The following is a 21939-nucleotide window of genomic DNA, read 5'->3' as shown; positions in this document are numbered from 1 at the left end:
GCACCTTGGCCAGTTCCTTGACATTTCCAATGAGCTCTGGAAACGTCCAATCTCCCTCAAAGTAGATTCAGCACCTTGGCCAGTTCCTAGAAATTTCCAATGAGAACCCAGAACAGATTCACCGCACCACTGCTTTAGAATCCCAAGCTTCTCATGAGTTATCCAAAATGTGAATTTCAGTGTTATGATCTCTCACATCTCTTCGTTTCCCTCCAGGCCCTCAAGAAGCGGCCAGGCTTTTCAAAGATTTTACACATAAAGGTGGAAGCGGGCTGTTAACCTTTGCGAGGAAGAATCCGAACCGATCCCGTCTGTCCGCCTGTTACGAAAAGACAACGCCGGCATTGGGAGGTCTGCCGATCTCCGTTCTCTCTGAGCCGGCGCTTTTGGGGAGCGACCCGCCAAGAGCACACCTTTTTACGCCGGCCTTCAGGAACGAAAGCGACAGGCTCCTATTCCTGGCGGAGGGCAGGGTGCGCTGTGTCGAAATGATGGTGCTACATTTACACAATTATAGAACCAACACAAGGGATTTCTCAAGACTGCCAGGGAGGTGGCCCCCTTCTCCTCTCTCATTTCTTGTCCTCGCTCTTCTTACGGAGCCAGCTGCAAAACCATCTCTTTGCATCAGACGAACCTTCTCTTTGCCGAGCAATCCTTTACCTTCAGAGTTCCTTTTTCCTTCCAAGAGGTTGAGTAACTTAACAGCTGATTAACAAGGGAGGATTTTTGTATTCCTTTGCTCTTCTCTGCCGAAATGATGGATCGTTCCTCTGCAAGAGAGCCGTGAAACATCCTTTGAGAACTCCTTTCCACGGTCTCCAGTCTTGACATTTCTTGGGGACTTGATGTTTTGACTTTTTTGGGAGTGAAGTAATCAAAGAATCTAGCATATTTTTTTGCATTTGGTTTCTCTTTCTTTAACAAGCAGAACTCAGCAAAAGCTTTCCCCTCCTCCAAATATGTCTGGATCATAGAATCATAAGAGTTGGAAGAAACACCCAGGGTCATCCACTTCAACCCCCTTCCATGCAGGGACACACAGTATAAGCATTCCCAACAAGTGATCATCCGGTCTCGATTTCAAAACTGTGGAGACTCCAAAACGCTCCAAAGCAACAACAAACTCTACTGTCAAAACAGCATCCAAATTTTGTCCTAATATTTAGGTGGAACCTTTTTTCCTGCAGTTTGAATCCATTGCTCCATTGTGTCCTAGTCTCTGAAGCAGCACAAAACAAGCCTGCCTCCTCCTCCTCAATACAACATCCTTTCAAATATTTAAATATGGCTATAATTACCCTATAATCAACATCCACAGCTCCCCAAGCCACTCCTCATAGTGTTTGACTTCCAGGACATTTTTGTGATCTTCTTTGGGCCCCGTCCATATTGTCCATCTCCTTCTTGAATCGTGGTGCCCAGAACTGGACACAGGGTTATTATTCCAGGTGCCAAAGGAGAATAGGGAGGGACGATGACTTCCCTTGATATAGACACTATACTCCTATTGATTCAGCCTATTGATGTTAAAACCAGCCAGAATAAAATCCCCAAAATACTATGGGTTTGTGTCTGATCTTGGCACCTTGGAGGTCGCTCCCGAAGTCAAATGTGGTCCCATCTCCAAAGCCTCTCAGATCAAGGCATTTTGTCAACAATTCACTGAGACAGAGAGCCATCTTTCAGTCTTTTGGAAGTGCTGCCATGGAGATGAACAGCCCACGGAAGATCTCCTATCCTGGATGCTCATCATCGCCTTCGCCAAGAGTTGGAAATTCTGGTTCTCACTATGTTTCTGCAAGTGTCCTCCAGACAAACCACTGCCCCCAAACATCAACTAGTTGTGCACACTTCCTAGTTTCCACCAAGCTTTGGGCAATGGCCAAACAAGAAGCCATTCCTCTGCAATTAGATGTTAAAATATCTTAGGTTTCTTTTGGATTTCTGAAGAAAATGGAGCTGTGGAACATATGGGTAGAACTCAGATCAGAAAAGCCATGCAGCGATGCACAGCCCCTGAAAGATGGCCACCCAACTTCTGCTTGCAGACCTCCAAAAATGGAGAGTCCACCACCTTCCAAGGCAATCTATCCCATGGTTGAATTGTTGTTCCCACCAAGAAGGTCTTCCTAACATATAGGTGGAATCTCTCCTCTCATAATTTGAATGCTTTGGTTCATATCCTAGTCTCTGGAGCAGCAGAAAAGAAGACTGTTCCATCTTCTTCATAACTTCCAGATATTTAAAGATGGCTCTCACATGCCAAGGATTGTGTTGCCATGGGAGAAGATCCGAAGTGATGATCCTCCAGTTCATAAGAGCTGTTTTTGGATACAAAGCTGACAATCTCCTGTCTGAAGCTTTGGCCAAAATCAGGGCATGATCTTTGAGTTACCTGAGACATCAAGGGAGAAAGAGAAGCATTTTGCAATCTTTGGCCAAGACGTGTTTCCACATGCATTTTATCAGTTGGAAGTCAACAAGCCCAGCCTTTTCTATCCGTACATTTCAATTGTGGAGAGAGATTTGAACCCTATCACTTGACTTTCTGCCCATTGTGCAGATGGTAGAGGCCCTCTCAAAGCCACTTCCTAGCAATTCGTAATAATATAAAAACTGGGAGCGCTGGGGCAGACTCAGGTCATTTAGTCCAATCCCCTTTTAAAGAAACAATTAGGTTTCCCAATTTCCTTGCTCCAAAGAGAGGATAGGGAAAGCAATGGGGACAAGAAGTGGTGGTCCTCCCAAAGAAAACCAAGCATCCTCTCAGACCTTATTTGGTCCAAAGAAGAACCATGAAAAACCAACAGGTTGGTGACAAAAATAAATTATGCAAAGTAAACATGGTATCTGTACAAAATCTGGGGATGTTGGCAATATGTTTCCACTAACTTGCTAGAGACACAAAACAAGCAACGTGAGAAACTGTTAGGATAATGGTCGTTCTAAAGGCCAACCAGAATGCTCAGATTTGGCTGGAATATAGAGAAGCAAGCAGGCAGAGAGATCAATCAGACATTTATGCAATATATATATAGGGATACATCAAAATATTACTCTCAACCAGAGTATATCAATCTTAGACCAGAGGGCATTCACATACAAAATGAATAAATACAACATCAAAGTGCAACATTATAAAAGTACTCACAACTAAAGCAGACCCATCAAATCAATGGGGCTTATGCAAGTGTAGCATTGCCAAATTCCCATAGAATCATAGAATCCAAGAGTTGGAAGAGACCTCATGGGCCATCATCCAGTCCAACCCCATTTTGCCAAGAAGCAGGAATATTGCATTCAAATCACCCCTGACAGATGGCCATCCAGCCTCTGTTTAAAAGCTTCCAAAGAAGGAGCCTCCACCACACTCCCGGACAGAGAGTTCCACTGCTGAACAGCTCTCACAATCAGGAAGTTCTTCCTCATGTTCAGATGGAATCTCCTCTCTTGTAGTTAAAAGCCATTGTTTCATGTCCTAGTCTCCAGGGAAGCAGAAAGGAAGCTTGCTTCCTCCTCCCTGTGACTTCCTCTCACATATTTATACATGGCTATCATGTCTCCTCTCAGCCTTCTCTTCTTCAGGCTAAACATGCCCAGCTCTTTAAGCCGCTCCTCATAGGGCTTGTTCTCGAGGCCCTTGATCATTTTAGTCACCCTCCTCTGGACACATTCCAGCTTGTCAATATCTCTCTTCAATTGTGGTGCCCAGATCTCATTGGCTTATATGTGCATATATGTTTTGGTTTTGGTTTTTTTCAATTCTGTCTTTTCCCAGAATCAATGGGACTTTTGTAAGTATTGAATTGCCAAGTTCCCATTGGCTTGCTTATTTATTTATTTATGAATATATATTTATTTACTTCCCATTCCACATTTTTTTCCAGAATCAATGCGACTTTTACAAGTGTTGAACCACCGAGTTCCCACTGATGTCATTGATTCATGTTTAAAGGTATATTTATTTATGTTCTATTCTTCCATTCTTCAGAATCAATGAGACTTTTATAAACATTGGAATTGCCAGGTTCCCACTGATCTTGTCAATTTATTTATTTATTCATTCATTTCTAAATAGATTGTTCATTTACTTTCTGTCCTGCCTTATAGCTTGGTAAATCTCCAGCATTTCATAGAATCATAGAATCCTAGAGTTGGAAGAGACCTCTTGGGCCATCCAGTCCAACCCCATTCTGCCAAGAAGCAGGAATATTGCATTCAAAGCACCACTGACAGATGGCCATCCAGCCTCTGTTTAAAAGCGTCCAAAGAAGGAGCCTCCACCACACTCCCCCTGGGGCAGAGAGTTCCACTGCTGAACATCTCTCACAGTCAGGAAGTTCTTCCTCATGTTCAGATGGAATCTCCTCTCTTGTAGTTTGACAGAGAATCCTAAAGACCTTGGCAATCTACAACTCCCAGGATCCCATAGCATTGAGCCAGTGTGGAGCAATTCTTACTGTTCTCATGCATGAGAGGCCCAGGCAAAGAGAGAAATTGTCCTTTATTGCAAAGGGGAAAAAACTATGGAGCACCTCAGCAGTGAATTGGTGCATCTGCTGAAACTGCAAGGACTATTTGGGCAGATAGATGTTTGCCAGGGACGCTTTTGCTTTAACACAGACAAAAAATTGGATTAGATACTCCTTTTGGAACATTTCCCATGTCATAGTCAAGATGCATAATTTATTCTGTTGCTAAGACACAGGTTTTTCAAGGAACGGTTGGCAAGGTTTCCTCATGGGAGGACGAGCTGCATGGAAAAGCAAAGCCAAGTCAATGGGCAAGAAATCTATCCATATTTACCTCCATCCACCTGAATATTTCCAGATCATTTGCCATAGGATGCCCACATGACTTAAGCCAGTGATTCCAAACTTTGGTGCTCCAAGTTTTTTGGACTACAGTTCCCAGAAGCCCCAGGCATATGGCCAATGTTTACGGATTCTGGGAGCTGAATTCCAAAACATATGGTTTGGCTACGTCCAAATACGATTTCCAACTATAGTATATTAATGCTAAGATGTAAATCATCCATGTCTAAAAAGAAAAAAGTATAAATCAATCAACAGCTTGTCCTGCAAAAATAACAACAATTTCATGCCCTGTTTCTTTTGCTAAGAAACATCAAATCATGGAAAGCTGGTAACAGTCAGAGTTGGGATTGCTAGGCTCCCTCACCTAATATTTTGTGCGTCTGCACTATAGAAATAATGCAGTTTGACCACACTTTTATTGCTATGGCCCAATCCTACAGAAATGTGGGATTTGCAGTTTGGTGAGGCACCAAGAGAATCATAGAATCAAAGAGTTGGAAGAGACCTCCTGGGCCATCCAGGCCAACCCCATTCTGCCAAGAAGCAGGAATATTGCATTCAAATCACCCCTGACAGATGGCCATCCAGCCTCTGTTTAAAAGCTTCCAAAGAAGGAGCCTCCACCACACTCCGGGCAGAGAGTTCCACTGATGAACAGCTCTCACAGTCAGGAAGTTCTTCCTCATGTTCAGATAGAATCTCCTCTCTTGTAGTTTGAAGCCATTGTTCCATTGCGTCCTAGTCCTAGTCCATTGCGTCCTAGAGCTCCCTCTATTAGCTCCAGCTCCTCATGCAGGGACATGAGAGAAGCCTCCCACAAGGATGATAAAACATCAAAATCATCCAGGCGTCCCCTGGGCAACGTCCTTGCAGATGGCCAATTCTCTCACAACAGGAGCGGTTGCTCCTGACACGACCTAGTCTCCAGGGAAGCAGAAAACAATCTTGCTCCCTCCTCCTCCCTGTGACTTCCTCTCACATAGTTATACATGGCTATCATATCTCCTCTCAGCCATCTCTTCTTCAGGCTAAACATGCCCAGCTCCTTAAGCCGCTCCTCATAGGGCTTGTTCTCCAGACCTTTGATTGTTTTAGTCACCCTCCTCTGGACACATTCCAGCTTGTCAATATCTCTCTTGAATTGTGGTGCCCAGAATTGGACACAATATTCCAGGTGTGGTCTAAGAATATAATAATAATAATAATAATAATAATAATAATAATAATAATAATCTTTATTTATACCCCACCACCATCTCCCCAGTGGGGACTCGGAGCGGCTTACATGGGGCCAAGCCCGGACAACATATTACAGCAAAATAAAAGCAAAGCATAAACAACAAACAACATCATCAAAATTACATAGGGGGAAAAAGGATAACATAAAATAACATTCCAATAAACACAATTACGATAACAATGGGCAGGCCACATGTACAAGATAAAACGATTAAAAAACTCTAATGAGATTAAAAAATAGGAGCAGGTTATTTGCAGGGAACTCATAAAAACAAGCAGAGTTGTGAAGCTAAACTTCCCATTTGGAGGGCATGTACTCTAGTGGCAAAAGCGTTGAGGGGTGCAGTAATGTCAGGTTGTGCACCGACAGCGGAAGATCCAGGTTTTAAGGTTCTTTTTTAACGTTTCTAGTGAAGGGGCTTTCCTGATCTCTCCAGGTAATGAGTTCCAAAGTTTTTCAAGAAGACTTGAAAAACTATACCTCCCATTATTCCGTTGCTCCCAGCACAGCAATTAAAGTGGTGTCAAGCTGCATTATTAATTCCTGGATGTTTAGCAAAAGGAAAAATAGAGGTGAAATTTAGACTCATAAAATGTATGTGGGATCTTTATCCAGACTAAAAGCTGCCAAAATCTATTCTTGTTTAAATCTATTTTCCACTGCCTGTTGAAACCAATTCTCAGAATTAATTATTCCACAAATATGATCTACAATTGGCACAAAATTGATTTTTTTTTTCTGGTTCCGGGAGCACAAAAGCCACTCTTTTCCAGATTTGTGGATTTTATCTGTCTCAAGATGCATGACATTCCAGTAAATGCAGACTTTCCAGGAGAAAGGACATGGCTCGTCTTTGCAAGAACAGCAGCCGTTTGGCTCGTAATTCCTTTTTATCTTATTGCCATGAAGATGCAAGAGAGGGATTTGCAGTCAAAGGATGCCTCGGAAAAACCAGCAAAGATCTATCATATCTTAAAAACAATAAAGAGCTAACAAACAGAGAGGGACAAACATGGGGGAAATTTGTGAACACCACCTCTTTGAGTTTTGATAAGACTTTTAAGTTTTTTCCGGCAGCGACGAGAAACGTGTTGCTTTTGGCACAGCACAGGAAACCTGAAGAAACTGCAAGAAAGTCCGTATTTATTTCTAGAGAAAGCAGGAGAGAGCGTTTTTAAAGCCAAGTTATTTACTCCGCATGTGTTGAGGATATGCTCTGTTCTTAGCGAGGGGGTTGCTTTTCTTCTCCCCGGAGAGAGTGTCCTTCCTTTGGGCTTCGTTTGGTTTCTTTGTCCTTCTTCGTCCAGAGTTCGAAGCCTGGGGAACAAGCTAGAAGTGTATCTGATGCAACAAGAACTAAGGCTGGTTCGAGCATAATGCTATAATAATAGTGTTTTGTTTTGTCCATGTTCATACGCCGACGATACCATACAGGTCTCTGGAAGTGGTTTGGGCCCTCTCTGATTAATCCAGGGATGTGTCCGATGTGTGATGGTGAAGGGAATTGGTGCCATGTAGTTCCTTTAGTTTTGCAGAGGGTGCAAGGACAACTGGGTTTCAATGGAAACATGAGCAGCTATCTGAAATACGAGGTTTGAATGAAAAGTAATGCTTCCACCTTCGTAACTCTTCAACAGATGGCAATACTAGTATGCAGCAGGTACTGGCTTGTTCAGTAGACTCTCCTCTACAGTTCCATTTTGGTGGGAAGCCTTAGCATTGAACAGTTGTGTTGTTAAACTGTGAAGTATGGAACCCTGTGCAGACGTTTGGTCAATGTGACTTAAGCAATGTGCAGTCAGGTTGGTTCATCACATGTTCCGCTATAGCTGATTTCTCTGCTTGAATTAGCCTGCAGTGCCTTTTGTGTTTCTTGATTTGTCTCTGTGTTTGGTGGTCCCTATGTAGACTTGTCCACAGCTGCAGTGTATACATTAGACTCCTGCACTGGTTAGAGCTATAGCAGAGCCCATGATAAACCAACTTGGACATAGAATACTATTTGAAAATACAGGTATGCTGGTCAGAAACACTCACATCAACCCAATAATTATATTTATTTATAGCCTGCTTTATCCTTCCCGAAGGAGTCTCAAAGTTGCTTAACATAAAAGCATAAGCATGCAAGTTAAAATATACAAATATGCAAACACTGAAACAAAACTATGAGGGTTGAATGAAAAGTAATGCCTCCACCTTCGTAACTCCTCAACAGTTGGCAGTACTGGTATGTGGCAGGTACTGGCTTGTTCAGTAGACTCTCCTCTACAGTTCCATTTTGGCAGGAAGCCTTAGCATTGAACAGTTGTGCTGTTAAACTGTGAAGTATGGAACCCTGCACCGACAGTCGGTCAATGTGACTTAAACAGCGTGCAGTCATTGAATTAGGTGTCACCACCAAGGAGATTAATCAAAGAATGCAAGCTGTCTATGCAGGGTTCCATACTTCGCACTTTAACAACACAACCATTCAATGCTAAGACTTTCTGCCAAAATGGAACTGTAGAGGAGAGTATACTGAACAAGCCAGTACCTGCCGCATACCAGTACTGCCATCTGTTGAAGAGTTACGAAGGTGGGGGCATTACCTTGTCTGCTAAGGCTTCCGGCCAAAACGGAACTGTAGAGGAGAGTCTACTGAACAAGCCAGTACCTGCTGCATATCAGTACTGTCGTGTTGAAGAGTTACGAAGGTGGAGGCATTATCTTTCATTCATTCCTCGTATCATCTGCCCCTCCATAGCCATGCATTCCATGTTTAACATGGAGTAGTAATGTGTTGCAAAGGATATAGGGGAGGAAGGGGTAAAAACAAAACTCATGGCAAAGTTATTATTGGGCATTCCCAATAGTGAAATTGTGTGCCAAGCAAAAAAAAAATGGTTGTGAAATGAATGGTGGTGCAGGGTAAAAGAAAAGACCAAAGTTGACTTTAGGGGGAAGGTCTTTCATTCTCCAAACAGATGGAAGGGAAACATTGGGGGAGGGAGAAGGAAGGAAAGAAGGAAGAAAAACAAAAGTATTTATTTATTTATTTATTTATTTATCAATTGATCAATGGGTAGGGGTTGATTTTGCTATTTATTTATTTATTTATTTATTTTCGGGGGGGGGGGGGCGGGACAACAACCAACAACAACATCGTGGCATTCTGTGGTCTTTCCTGCTTTCTGAAACTGTGGTCAAAATGGAGCTGTGTGAATGTGTGATTCTTGCCCCCTCCACCAAAAACCAAACAAATCAATTAGTATTATAAGTTTGCTTGACTGGTATTTGTGGCCTTGCCTGTGCTAACATACTTTGGTGAATGAAGGCAAAGGATTTGAAAAAATATATTTGTTAATAGGTACGGATGTATTTATAGGTGGAAGTTGTTTTCTCGTCTCGGTGGTATCTCCCCTTGTGATTCGGTATAATATATGGTGCATTTCATATCCCGCACCTTTTTTTATTTGAAATATAGTCAGTTCGCAGTTAACCAATACCTATAGGGATTAATCGATGCCGATACATTTAGTTTCCGGTTGCTTGAGAGTCCCAATTAAAAAGAGACCTAATGCAATACCCCATATTATGCCATAGCATAAACTCTGTATTGACTTGTATTGTCGAAGGCTTTTATGGCCGGAATCACGGGGTTGTTGTAGGTTTTTTCGGGCTATATGGCCATGGTCTAGAGGCACTCTCTCCTGACGTTTCGCCTGCATCTATGGCAAGCATCCTCAGAGGTAGTGAGGACCTCACTACCTCTGAGGATGCTTGCCATAGATGCAGGCGAAATGTCGGGAGAGAATGCCTCTAGACCATGGCCATATAGCCCGAAAAAACCTACAACAACCCTCTGTATTGACTTGTTAGTAATGTTGAAATATGGCAATTAAAAGCAAATTAAGTCCAATACAAGCAAACTTATTTATTTGCGGTATTAGTATACCACCCTTCTGAACCCCGAAAGGGGCTCTGGGTGGTTCACAGTGTATGAATGCAGTATGCAACTTTAATTAACTTTCTGCCCAGTTGCTTGAGGTGGACCTACACTGCTATATAATCCAGATTATCAAATAGAATAATCCAGATTATCTGATTTGAACTGATATGTGGAAGTGCAGAAGGGGCTAAAATGTACTGGTTTCTCTTTTTTCCTCCTGCTTTATCCTCAGCTGATCTCAATTTCTGCAAACTGGGTTCGAAGTACTGAAGAAAGTTGCCAATGCCCTGCCTGGCATCAATCCAGTTTGATCTGGATGAATATATACCATTATAAATTTATTTAATCTTTGTGACATAATTGGGAATACGTCTCGCAAATGGTGATTCCTGTTGCAACTCAGAGTAGGCTTCACCTTGCTCCCAAAACACCACCACACCAGAGTTGTAGATTTTGTAGTTTACTGAGGAAAAACAAAGTCAAAACATAGAGTAAGCAATGCAAAGTTCCCAAGACAAAGGTTAAATGCAAAAGCACAGTTCTCAAGATCCAAAGGCAAAAACATGAAGCATAATCCTTTAGGCAATGATCAAACAGGAGTCCATGGTAAAACAGTGAAACACAAGATCCAAAATCCCAGATTCAGGAAGCCAAAAGTGTGCTGCTTAAAGCCAAGGTTAATCCATAGAAGTTTGCATGAAAAGAGCCACGTTGAACTGACACTTTCTCTTTGTCAGCCAGAAACCTAAATACCCTTTGCTAACATGAAGGCGTTGCGATGACCTTTGGCCAACTTGGCTTCTTTCTTATTAGCTAAGCGAGAACTCCTCCTGATCCTCCAATCTAAGCGTTCTTGCCTGCTCATTAATTCACTATCTTCAGTGTTCTCTTTATCACTTTGATCCAGCTGGACCAAATCACTGTGGGAAGGCTGAGCAGGTGAAGACAACTCCACCTGGCCGTTATCTAGCTCACTGGCATTCTTTTCCCTTGAGAACTGACTTGTTGTCTCTCCTGCTGCATTGTCTGAGACAGGCACAGAAACAGGCCCAAAAATCAGAATCCCATCATCCTCTTCATCAGGGAACTCTGGTGGCTCACAAGACCCACAGGGTTCAGGTTCAGACTCAGAATCAAACTGAGCCACAACACTTCCCTCCCTTGATTAAGTATATGTTACTAATTTTGCCCTATTTCATGATGGTAGACTTTTCCTTCCTGATAATATATCGTTATATAAGCCATATAATTGAAAGTTTAGCTAACCTATAGATATTTGTATTAAGACCATCTGGACCTGGTGAATTACCCAATTTTAATTTTAGTAGTATTAAGATCATCCGGACCTGGTGATTTACCCAATTGTAATTTTAGTAGTATTAAGATCATCCGGACCTGGTGATTTACCCAATTGTAATTTTAGTAGTATTAAGATCATCCGGACCTGGTGAATTACCCAATTTTAATTCATTAATGTTTTTATTTTGTTAACAGCTCCTGGGGCATTCAATAGATCTTTATTATCATTTTTAATATATTGAATGGGTAATCAGTAATTGGTATTTTCTTTCTGGGAGCATTGGAGCATTTTTGCTTCTAAATTCATAGCAGACCCTTTTTAAATATGCTAGGGCTGAATATGTTTTATCTATTTTGAGGGATTCTAGTTTGCAGTCATTTAAATCAGTAGAGTAGGGAGAGGACAGGAGGTTTGAAACTGAATTATATAGTCAGTATAGATGCCTTGTTTACTCCAATAACCAGAAAATGTCCAGCTGAGAGAAGGTGGTTTTCGAAGGTGGAGGCGGAACCGGAGACCGAATCATCTCCTTGTGAAGTCTTGAAATGGCTTCAGCATTTGGTTGTTCCCTTTAAAGTTCGTACTAAATACTGGAACGGACTGGGCACCTTATTTAAATGGAAGTCACCAACAATCAGAGGTTGGGTGTGGGAACCATCCAGTAAGCGTCGTTGTGCTGGATAATATTTTAAATTATTTCATCCTAAAATTATCTTGAATTAAATGCAACCTGCAATAGGTAAACAAAGTAAACAAACTTGTAGAAGCATTCTCTCTAGAAATGTCTAGGTCCTTTGACACAATTCTATATTGACCATACAGTTGCGCGGAAGAGAAGAAAAAGAGCATACGTGCCAGAAAGCACTTATTACTTTTCTACATCAATCACGGTAAATAATTGGGGAGGGGGAAAATGTGCGTTACAGTGTGCCAGAAAGACAGAATGAAAGAAAGAGTGCAGCTCTTAAGCTATTTTTTTAATTATATAAATATATGTATATTTTAGTCCTTAGTGGAAACGTGCCAGTGGTCTGAGAACCAAAACTGTTCCCTCTCTTGTGTCTTGAGACTGATCCCAAATATATAATGCGGAGGGAGGAGGGCACATGGATTTATGGGAAAGGGGGGGACTGTGAAGAAAAGGGGTGGGGAGATGTAACGTGGCAATCAACAGGTAAATGGTGCCCATTGGATTGAATGGCTGATGGTTCTTCAACACGAAAATCCACCTTTTTTTCCCCTCCTTTGTTGTAAACACCTCAAAATATTGAAAGTACACGATGCAGCATTGAAATGGGACAGAACCACGGCAACACAATTGGGAAGTTCTTACCTTGTGGTTGTTGGGATGATGCTAAACTGGCATCCTGTTGATGACATTCCCTCTATTTTATTTTATTTTAATTTAGGTAGTTTGAAATACTTCTGTTTCGCCTAGAATCATAGAATCAAAGAGTTGGAAGAGACCTCATGGGCCATCCAGTCCAACCCCATTCTGCCAAGAAACAGGAATATTGCATTCAATGCTAGTGGCATTGGATTGTTTGGGTTGCCCATCTCTGGACACTTTCCATCTTGTCCATTTCCTTCTTGATTGGTTTTGCCCACAACTAGACACAGGGTTATTATTCCACATGAAGTCTGACAAAAGCAGAACAGAGTGATACTATTCCTTCCCTTCATCTGTCGTGAGATAGGTTCGTGATTTATATTTTTCCAATCACAACATCCCAGGAAACGCTGCACACTGGACAAAACAAAGGCCACAGAGGCAAGCAAAACATAGCAGAGTTGATTCACATCAAGAAACAGTCTTATCATCATTATAAACTGCAATGCCTGACCTTCTTCAGCACACTGTTTAAAAAATTCACATTCCATTTTCATCCAAAATACCACGAGGCTTTAATTTTGACACGATGCACTATTTACAGATGTATACAGATCAGGATCCACCAATCCACAGTCAGATCTGTACTTACAGGCAATTAGCAGATACAAAGAGATTTACTCACAATGATGTCCACACAGCAAGAGAGAGATTGAGCATTTGCTCTCTCCTTTTATAACCACCTGCTGACTTGTCATCAATAAGGGAAAATTACTGATGCAACCCCCTGTCATAAATCTCACATGGTCACGACTCATCCATTTCCACCGACCCTTTAGGGATTTCATCTTAGTCATTTCACAGGTGTGTGACCACATGTCCATCAGAACTGTATTTTACACATGGACTCAATGCTGAGGCATTTCTGTCTAACATCATCTAGACCAGTGTTTCTCAACCTGGGGGTTGGGACACCTGGGGAGGGGTTGTGAGGGGGTGTCAGGGGGTCACCAAAGACCATAAGAAAACACTATATTTTCTGTTGGTCAAGGGGGTTCTATGGGGGAAGTTTGGTCAATTCTATCGTTGGTGGGATTCAGAATGCTCTTTGGTTGTAGATTAACTATAAATCCCAGCAACTACAACTCCCAAATGTCAAGGTGTATTTTCCCCAAACTCCACCAGTCTTCACATTTGGACCAAGTTTAGTCCTGATCCATCATCGTTTGAGTCCACAGTGCTCTGTGATTGTAGGTGAACTATAAATCCCAGCAACTACAACTCCCAAATGTCAAGATTCTATTTTCCCCAAACTCCACCAGTGTTCACATTTGGGCATATTGAGTATTTGTGTAGAGTTTTCATTGTTTGAGTCCACCATTCTCTCTGGATGTAGGTGAACTGCAACTCCCAAACTCAAGGTCAAAGCCCACCAACTCCTTCCATATTTTCTGTTGGTCATGGGAGTTCTGTGTGCCAAGTTTGATTCAATTCCATCATTGGTGGAGTTCAGAATGCTCTTTGATTGTAGGTTAACTATAAATCCCAGCAACTACAACTCCCAAATGACAAAATCAATTCCTCCCAACCGCTCCAGAATTCAAATTTGGGCATATTGGTTATTTCTGCCAAATTTGGTCCAGTAAATGAGAATACATCCTGCATATCAGACATTTACAGTTGCAAAATGACAATTATGAAGTAGCCACAAAAATAATTTTATGGTTGGAGGTCACCACAACATGAGGAACTATATTAAGGGGTCGTGGCATTAGGAAGGTTGAGAAACACTGATCTAGACATTGTACTCCTATTGATGCAGCCTTGAAGCTCATTGGCCTCATTTACTACCACAGAAGTTGTTGACTTCTGTTTCGCTTGTGCTAAGACTCCGAGATCGCACACATTTCTCCTTGTTGAAGTTCATTTTGTACCGTGTTTAAGAGCCACCACCTTCAAGTCATTGGGTCCTTTTGTTTACCTGCTCGACAGGGAAGAAAACATTTGCACTGCAGCTGAGAGGTGAGTTTTCTTTCGCGTAAAGGGTCAATCGGCAAAAGGCGGCATGAAACAGGGGAAGCTTGAGGTGCAGAAAGGCTGGGGCGCCCACAATCCGAAGGAGACACTTGAGGACATCTCCATCTTTCTGTTCATCCTGGTGACATTTTTCGGAGCCCCATTCGGAGACCTTTGTGAAACTTTATTTTCTCTTTTTTTTTGGGCTTCTTCTTTGGGGGGGGCAGAACCATCATCTGTAAAATGCACTTTGATGTCGTTGCTTTTTCAACTTTGCCGAATGTAAACAATTGCATATTTAAGATTTAAACGGAAAGAAAAGAAAAACCAATTATGTGTTATAAGAGCTATTTTATGATTCAGTGTTGAATAAAGATTCTTCAAACAGCCAGGGCTTGGCTCCCCTTTTTGTTTAGTTCTGGGTGCCAAAAATGTGGGCATGTGTACTGTCGAAGGCTTTCATGGCCGGAATCACTGGGTTGTTGTAGGTTTTTTCGGGCTATATGGCCATGGTCTAGAGGCATTCTCTCCTGATGTTTCGCCTGCATCTATGGGAAGCATCCTCAGAGGTAATGATATCTGTTCGAACTAGAAAAAAGGGTTTATATATCTGTGGAATGACCAGGGTGGGACAAAGGACTCTTGTCTGCTGGAGCTAGGTGTGAATGTTTTAACTGATCACCTTGATTAGCATTTGAAGGCCTGGCAGAGCCTGGAGCAATCTTTTGTTGAGAGGTGATTAGATGTCCTTGTTTGTTTCCTCTCTGTTGTTGTGCTGTTCTAATTTTAGAGTTTTTTTAATACTGGAGTTTTTTTAATACAGTTGAAACATTCACACCTAGCTCCAACAGACAATAGTCCTTTGTCCCACCCTGGTCATTCCACAGATATATAAACCCTTTTTCCTAGTTCCAACAGACCTCACTACCTCTGAGGATGCTTGCCATAGATGCAGGCGAAACGTCAGGAGAGAATGCCTCTAGACCATGGCCATATAGCCCGAAAAAACCTACAACAACCCAGTTGTGGGCATAGTTTGGTATCACAGTTGCAAATACACAACCTGGAGTTACGCATAGCTGATTCATTCATACACACACACACACACACACACACACACGAATCCTACATAATCACAGTTATGGCATTATTGCAACTATTAGAAATGCCCACCCAAATCCACTTTTCTAGACATTTATGTATTTATTTATTCACACTATTTATATTCCGCCCTTTTCACCCTGCAAGGGACTCAGGGTGGATTACAATGTACATACACATGGCAGACATTCAATGCCATAGACACACAACACATATAGACAGACAGTCAGAGGCTATTTAACATTCCAATTTTTTCTGGCCACCAGAGGAGCTGTCGCTTCACTGTCATCGTCCATTTGCGACACTGATGAAGTACTTCCTCGTTCCCCGCATGCTTGTTGGAGAGTTTTATGGCCTCGTAAATTAGTTAAATTATCCTCCCCACATGTAGAATCATAGAATCAAAGAGTTGGAAGAGACCTCATGGGCCATCCAGTCCAACCCCCTGCCAAGAAGCAGGAATATTGAATTGAAATCACCCCATATAAGTGGTACCTAAATTTCCTGCTTGACTGTCTTTCGGGTTGCAAAGGTCGACAACAAGCTACACAATTGGGTGGAAGCTCACTCCGACCCAGGCTGGCTTCAAACTCATGACCTTTCTGTCAGTACTGATCTTAATGCAGCTGACTCTCAGCCAGCTGCGCCACAGTCCTGGTGCAATTAACAGAAGGAGATCAATTCTGGCGCAAGTGGGTGATGTTATCCATCAGAACCCTTTGGGTGCATCTACACTGTAGAATTAATGTGGTATAACGCCACTTTAACTTCCTTGGCTTAATGCTACAGAAAACTGGCAGTTGTAGTTTGGTGAGGCAACAGCACTCTAGCAGAGAAGGCAAAAGACCTTCCAAAACTATATCTCCCAACATTCCACAGCATAGAGCCGTGTCAGTTCAAGTTGTATCGAACCACATCAATTCTACAGTATGGATGGGCCTCATATCATAGTCTCATTTGTTGGTGGGAAGATGGCTTGAAATAGTGCCCTAATTGAACGCTGAACAGATCACCTTATTTGAATTCTGGCTTTTAAGGTGAGCAAGGAGAAGGGTTTGGGCCAGGAGGCCTTGCTTACCATACAGCTGCACTGTGAAATTACTGCCAGCAACAACTGTGCCACTGCAGTATGGTTGGTTCCAGGGTCATTTCATGGATACTGTGCTGGTATGGCTGTACCAGGAGCTCCAACTTTATTTTCTTTCTGTTATCTGTTTGCAATCATAGGGAAGGCCTCCTGTCCATCATAATTAAGCTTTGGTTCCGCCCCTTGTTCAGGGCTCTGGGAGGGAAAGGAGCCATTTTTTGGGCAGTCTCTCATAAGGAAGCTAACTATAGGACGTAGACCAGCTCGCCCCGTAGAAAAGCTTCTTTTCTCAAGAACATCTGGGGAAACAGAAACAGACATTCCAGGGGAAAGGTCCCAATGCTCTGGCTGAGAGCTCACAGCCTCTCAGCCTCACACCAATCAAAGGGAAAACAGCCCTGAAGTTTTCAAAGAATTCTCTGAGGGAGGACAGCACTACAGACCCATGGAACTCCAGCTGAAATATCTACAAGACTCAGGTGGTAGGTCTACTCAATACCCAGACGCATTTGGAATCGGTAGTAGGACCCACACTGATGAGGCATAGATATTAAAAAGCCTGGGAGAGGTTAAACAGGATTTTTTTCCTACAGAGAAAGTACAGTTAATTAAAGTCAGGTACCAGCCCATTGAGGACTAGACTGAGAAAGCCTTGAAGTGTTGTTTGAACCATTGAAGATTTGTTGTTTGTTCCATAATAAAGACTTTGTTGTATCGTTAGACTCTAAAGACCATCACTTCAGAAAAATCCCTGAGAACCTCTCTTTGAGGCGCCCTGGATTCCCGCTGGGCTTAAAGTATATGTCCATATAGAAAAGACAGCTGTTACAGGCCCAGCATGCAACAGAACAGATACCAAAATCCATTGTTGATCGAGACCATATATACAATGCCACGGTAAAATAATTTTCTTCAATAAAATGGCAAACTCAATGTTTTCTTTTAGGAAGAAATAAGAGTATGGACGGTTGAGTCCCTGAATGCTAAATCTGTGGATATGGAGATCTGATCGCCCATAATGTGAGAGAGATCCTGTTATAAAGATCTGAAATATTAGCAAGTTATAATGCCCTTTGATTTCCTTGCAAACGTGCGGACTAGCTGTTTGAAATTCCTTCACTTCCATTATTTCCAAAAGCCGAGATGGATTTGCTTTCGCTGATGAAACACCAAACACCTGCATGCGTCAAACAGTGCATCACCCTCAAATTTTCACACATCGCAGGATCCGACTGAGCAGAAAGGCACAAGGTGGCTCAGTTCATATCTAGGTTGATGGCTGAAATTATAAACCAAGGGGAAAGACACAGAGGGACAAAGGCCACAGGAACAGACTGAAAGAGCAAGCAAGTCCCCAAGTTCTCCCTTGAGCAAAACGTCTGGAGTGCGCACCAGAAATCCCTTCCCACTCGCATCAAGGAAAACCACACTCGCATTTTGACACACAGATGTAGGTCAGTGGGCAAATGCTGCGGTTTCCAAGAGCAACCGATGAGCCTGGGAGGAAGAGGCAACCCACAAGGAACGCTCCCCAAGGTTGCAGGCCTCCTTCTATAGAGGACCAGGAAGAAAGAGCTGAGGCTGGAACATAAACTCATGGAGTTGGAAGAGATCCCCAGAGGCCATCCAGTCCAGGCCCCTTCTGCTCAGACACAATCTAAGCCCTTCAGACAGGTGGCAAACCAGCCTCTGTTGAAAAACCTACAGAGAAAAAGACTCCACTGACTCCAAATTCTAGAGCTGGAAGAGGCACCCAAAGGCCATCCAGCCCAACCCCATTCTGCCAGGCAGGGAGACCCAATCCAAGCCCTCCTGAAGGATGGCTTGGCCGATGAAACACCAAACACCTGCATGCGTCAGCCCGTGCATCACCCTCGACTGTAGAGGAGAGTCTACTGAACAAGTCACAACATTCATTGTTGTTTCACATCATTTCTGTTCATATATATCAAATAAAAAAGCTATATACACATTGTTGTTGTTGTTCATTCGTTCAGTCGTCTCCGACTATTCGTGACCTCATGGACCAGCCCACGCCAGAGCTCCCTGTCGGCCGTCACCATCCCCAGCTCCTTCAAGGTCAGTCCAGTCACTTCAAGGATGCCATCCATCCATCTTGCCCTTGGTTGGCCCCTCTTCCTTTTCCTTCCAAAGTTGAAATGCACAGTACATTAAAAAAAAAACCCAGATTTATACGAGAAATTAAAACACAATCCATCCAGACTTTTTATTCAAAAATACAAATTAAAACTACTTCTAAAAACACATTGGAACACAGCTCCACTTATTCAAAGTTTCATCCGCCAACAGGCAAAACTGGAATTAAATGTCAGCCTATAAAGCTGGAATTAAATACCAGGTTACTAAACAGGGCTTCCCATCCATCTGCAAGATGGATGGGAAGCCCTGTTTAGTAACCTGGTATTTAATTCCAGTTTTTCATATTTCCAAAACACCTGAACCCCAGCTACCATGGAAACATGCTATTCTCTCCATGTTTTGGGGGCAGTAATAATTATGCTTGGCTTCCTAGTCCAGATTGTAGTGGAAATGTCCGAGATGTTAGTTCCCAAATGGTGTCAACATCTTGGGCAGCGCTGTTGCAAATTGGACTAAAACCCAGCAAGGGTCATTGGAGCTGGAATCCGAAAGCGTTGCTGCAGTCTACATTCAACAATCGGTCCCAATATTATTTTTGGGAGCCAAAAGAGATTGTTCTGAAGGAACATTGCCAGCTATCTCGGGGATTTTGGGTTTAAACTGCTCCTTAAAAAGGCACCAATCATTCCATCTTCCTTCGGCTCAGACGAGTACAAGAGATGCTCAACCGAGGGAGAAGGTAACCAAGGAAACCGTCCTTCAGCTAAGAAAAATCCATACCTGCCTCAGACATATTTTTTGCCCAGAAATGCCTGGGTTTGTCGAGTCCTTGTCTGCTGAGAGGAGAAAAGGCTGACACCTTTCACTTCATCCAGCTTCCTAGAGCTTCCTCCCTTGAAAATAAATAGGATAAGAAGTATATAGTTGAGGTGGCTTTGCAATAAACGGCGGCACCTTGCACGACAGCCGTATGCTTTTCATGGGCAACTTCTTGCAAGTTTCTAGTCCTTATCTGGAGATAAGGACTTTGTGTTTACAAGCCATCGTGTGTAAGCAGCTGGATATTCCAAGGACTCTGCTGTATTTGTAAATACCTTCATATAAACTTTTCTTTCCTATAAGACAGTTTCTTTCTGTTGGGTTTTTCCTCCTTGGACGAAGGGGCGCAACTTCCGCAGAAGGGGTTGAATGTTTGGAACCCCAGTTTGATAGCTGCGACACTAAGAGTCATACTTTTTATGTAGTTTCTATTGTAATCACATTAAGACATCAGATGACATTCCAATATTACAGGTACTCTTCTAATCTTAATTGGGTAGGTCCTTTATAGCATGTTATTATTTATTTATAGAATGTTTATTTATTTATTGTTTATTGATATAGATGCTGTCTAAAGTACAGAGGACTTGGTTCCCTAATCTGATAATGACCATAATTATAACTTTATCCTATTCGGCAAAAACAAGTTGACTGGGAACTAACCATAGAGGTAAAATCAGGTTACATTGTAGGGTCCCTGGATTTGGTCTTTGGGGTTTTCAATCTCTCTTAGGAAATGCCTAAGGGTTGCTGCCTCAGTGGTCTTTGCTTCTTCTAGCACGCTGCCATTTGTCTGCCTGTCTTCCCAAGAGATTTGCAGGATTATTCGGAGGCAATGCTGATGAAATCATTCCAGGAGTTGAGTTATTTATTTATTGTGTCAGGAGCAAACCAAACAGTTGTATTGCATTTTTTAAACAAACAAACAAACAAAGCACAAAGTTTGCAAGCTTGGTAGTTGATTAAATGTCTTTTGACCAGTATCTGGCCACTTGGAGTGCCTCTGGTGTTGCTGCAAGAAGGTCCTCCATTGTGCATGTGGCAGGGCTTAGGTTGCATTGCAGCAGTTGGTCTGGGGTTTGCTCTTCACGCTCGCATGTCGTGGATTTCACTTTGTAGCCCCATTTCCTAAAGTTGGCTCTGCATCTCGTGGTGCCAGAGCGCAGTCTGTTCAGCGCCTTCCAAGCCACCCAGTTTTCTGTGTGCCCAGGGGGAGTCTCTCATTTGGTATCAGTCATTGATTAAGGTTCTGGGTTTTAGCCTGCCACTTTTGGACTCTCGCTTGCTGAGGTTTCCTGCAAGTGTTTCTATAGATCTTAGAAAACTATTTCTAGATTTAAGTCACTGACGTGCTGACTGATACCCAAACAGGGGATGAGCTGGAGATGTCTCTGCCTTGGTCCTTTCACTATTGGCTGATACTTCCCGGCAGATATCAGGTGGTGCAATACCGGCTAGACAGTGTAATTTCTCCAGTGGTGTAGAGCGCAGACACCCCGTGATAATGCGGCATGTCTCATTAAGAGCCACATCTACTGTTTTAGTGTGGTGAGATGTGTTCCACACTGGGCATGCATACCCAGCAGCAGAGTAGCATAGCGCAAGGGCAGATGTCTTCACTGTGTTGAGTGTGACATCTGTAGACATCAGGGTTGGGAGGACAATAGCTTTATAAATAAGCCCTTTGCTCTCCCTATGGCTGTGCCAGAACTCACTCTTTGCTTCATTCAGAAAAATGCTGCACTAGCAGAGCTTAGGCAGTGTTGTAATGTTGGATATTACAATTAAAGGAGGATAAGGGCAAACTGGAAAATGTCCCAAGAGGGATGCCCAAAATGGCCAAAGATTAGAAAAATCAAGCCTTATGAGGTAGTTTGGATAAATTCAGTTTAGTTATCAGTTATTTGACATTGGAAGAGACTTCATTTGGAGAATGGTGGACTCTCCATCTTTGGAGGCTTTTACAGATTTGTGTGTTTTTGCAGAGTAATAAGTTTGACTAGATGGCCCTTGGAAACCTTTCCCAATCCAAGATTCCTCTCTGCCATCTCCCTTTAATCTTATAACAACACGCTTGTGAGGTAGCTCAGGTGGAAAGTGTGTGAATGGTCAACAATTGACAGGTGAGTTTCACCAGCCAGTGGTTACTTCATCTGGCTCTGTCCAGGAGACAAAATATGGACATTTACACACAAGAT

The 21939-nt window shown here is 42.6% G+C and overlaps 1 protein-coding gene across 1 annotated transcript in view; it reads left to right on the top strand.

Moving 5' to 3' along the window:
- FBXO41 (F-box protein 41) overlaps nt 1-6187 on the top strand; it is a 116839-nt gene extending 110652 nt beyond the window's left edge. Inside the window, exon 13 of the mRNA XM_067468533.1 lies at nt 217-6187. Within this exon, the coding sequence (XP_067324634.1) occupies nt 217-279 (63 nt within the window). The 3' untranslated portion in view covers nt 280-6187. The remainder of the gene's footprint in view (nt 1-216) is intronic.
- The last annotated feature ends 15752 nt before the right edge of the window (nt 6188-21939 follow it).

The sequence above is a fragment of the Anolis sagrei genome, chromosome 5 (assembly GCF_037176765.1).
Source record: "Anolis sagrei isolate rAnoSag1 chromosome 5, rAnoSag1.mat, whole genome shotgun sequence".
Lineage (NCBI taxonomy): Eukaryota > Metazoa > Chordata > Lepidosauria > Squamata > Dactyloidae > Anolis > Anolis sagrei.
The sequence above is the reverse complement of the archived record's forward strand: the minus strand, read 5'-3'. Positions and strand labels throughout refer to the sequence as shown.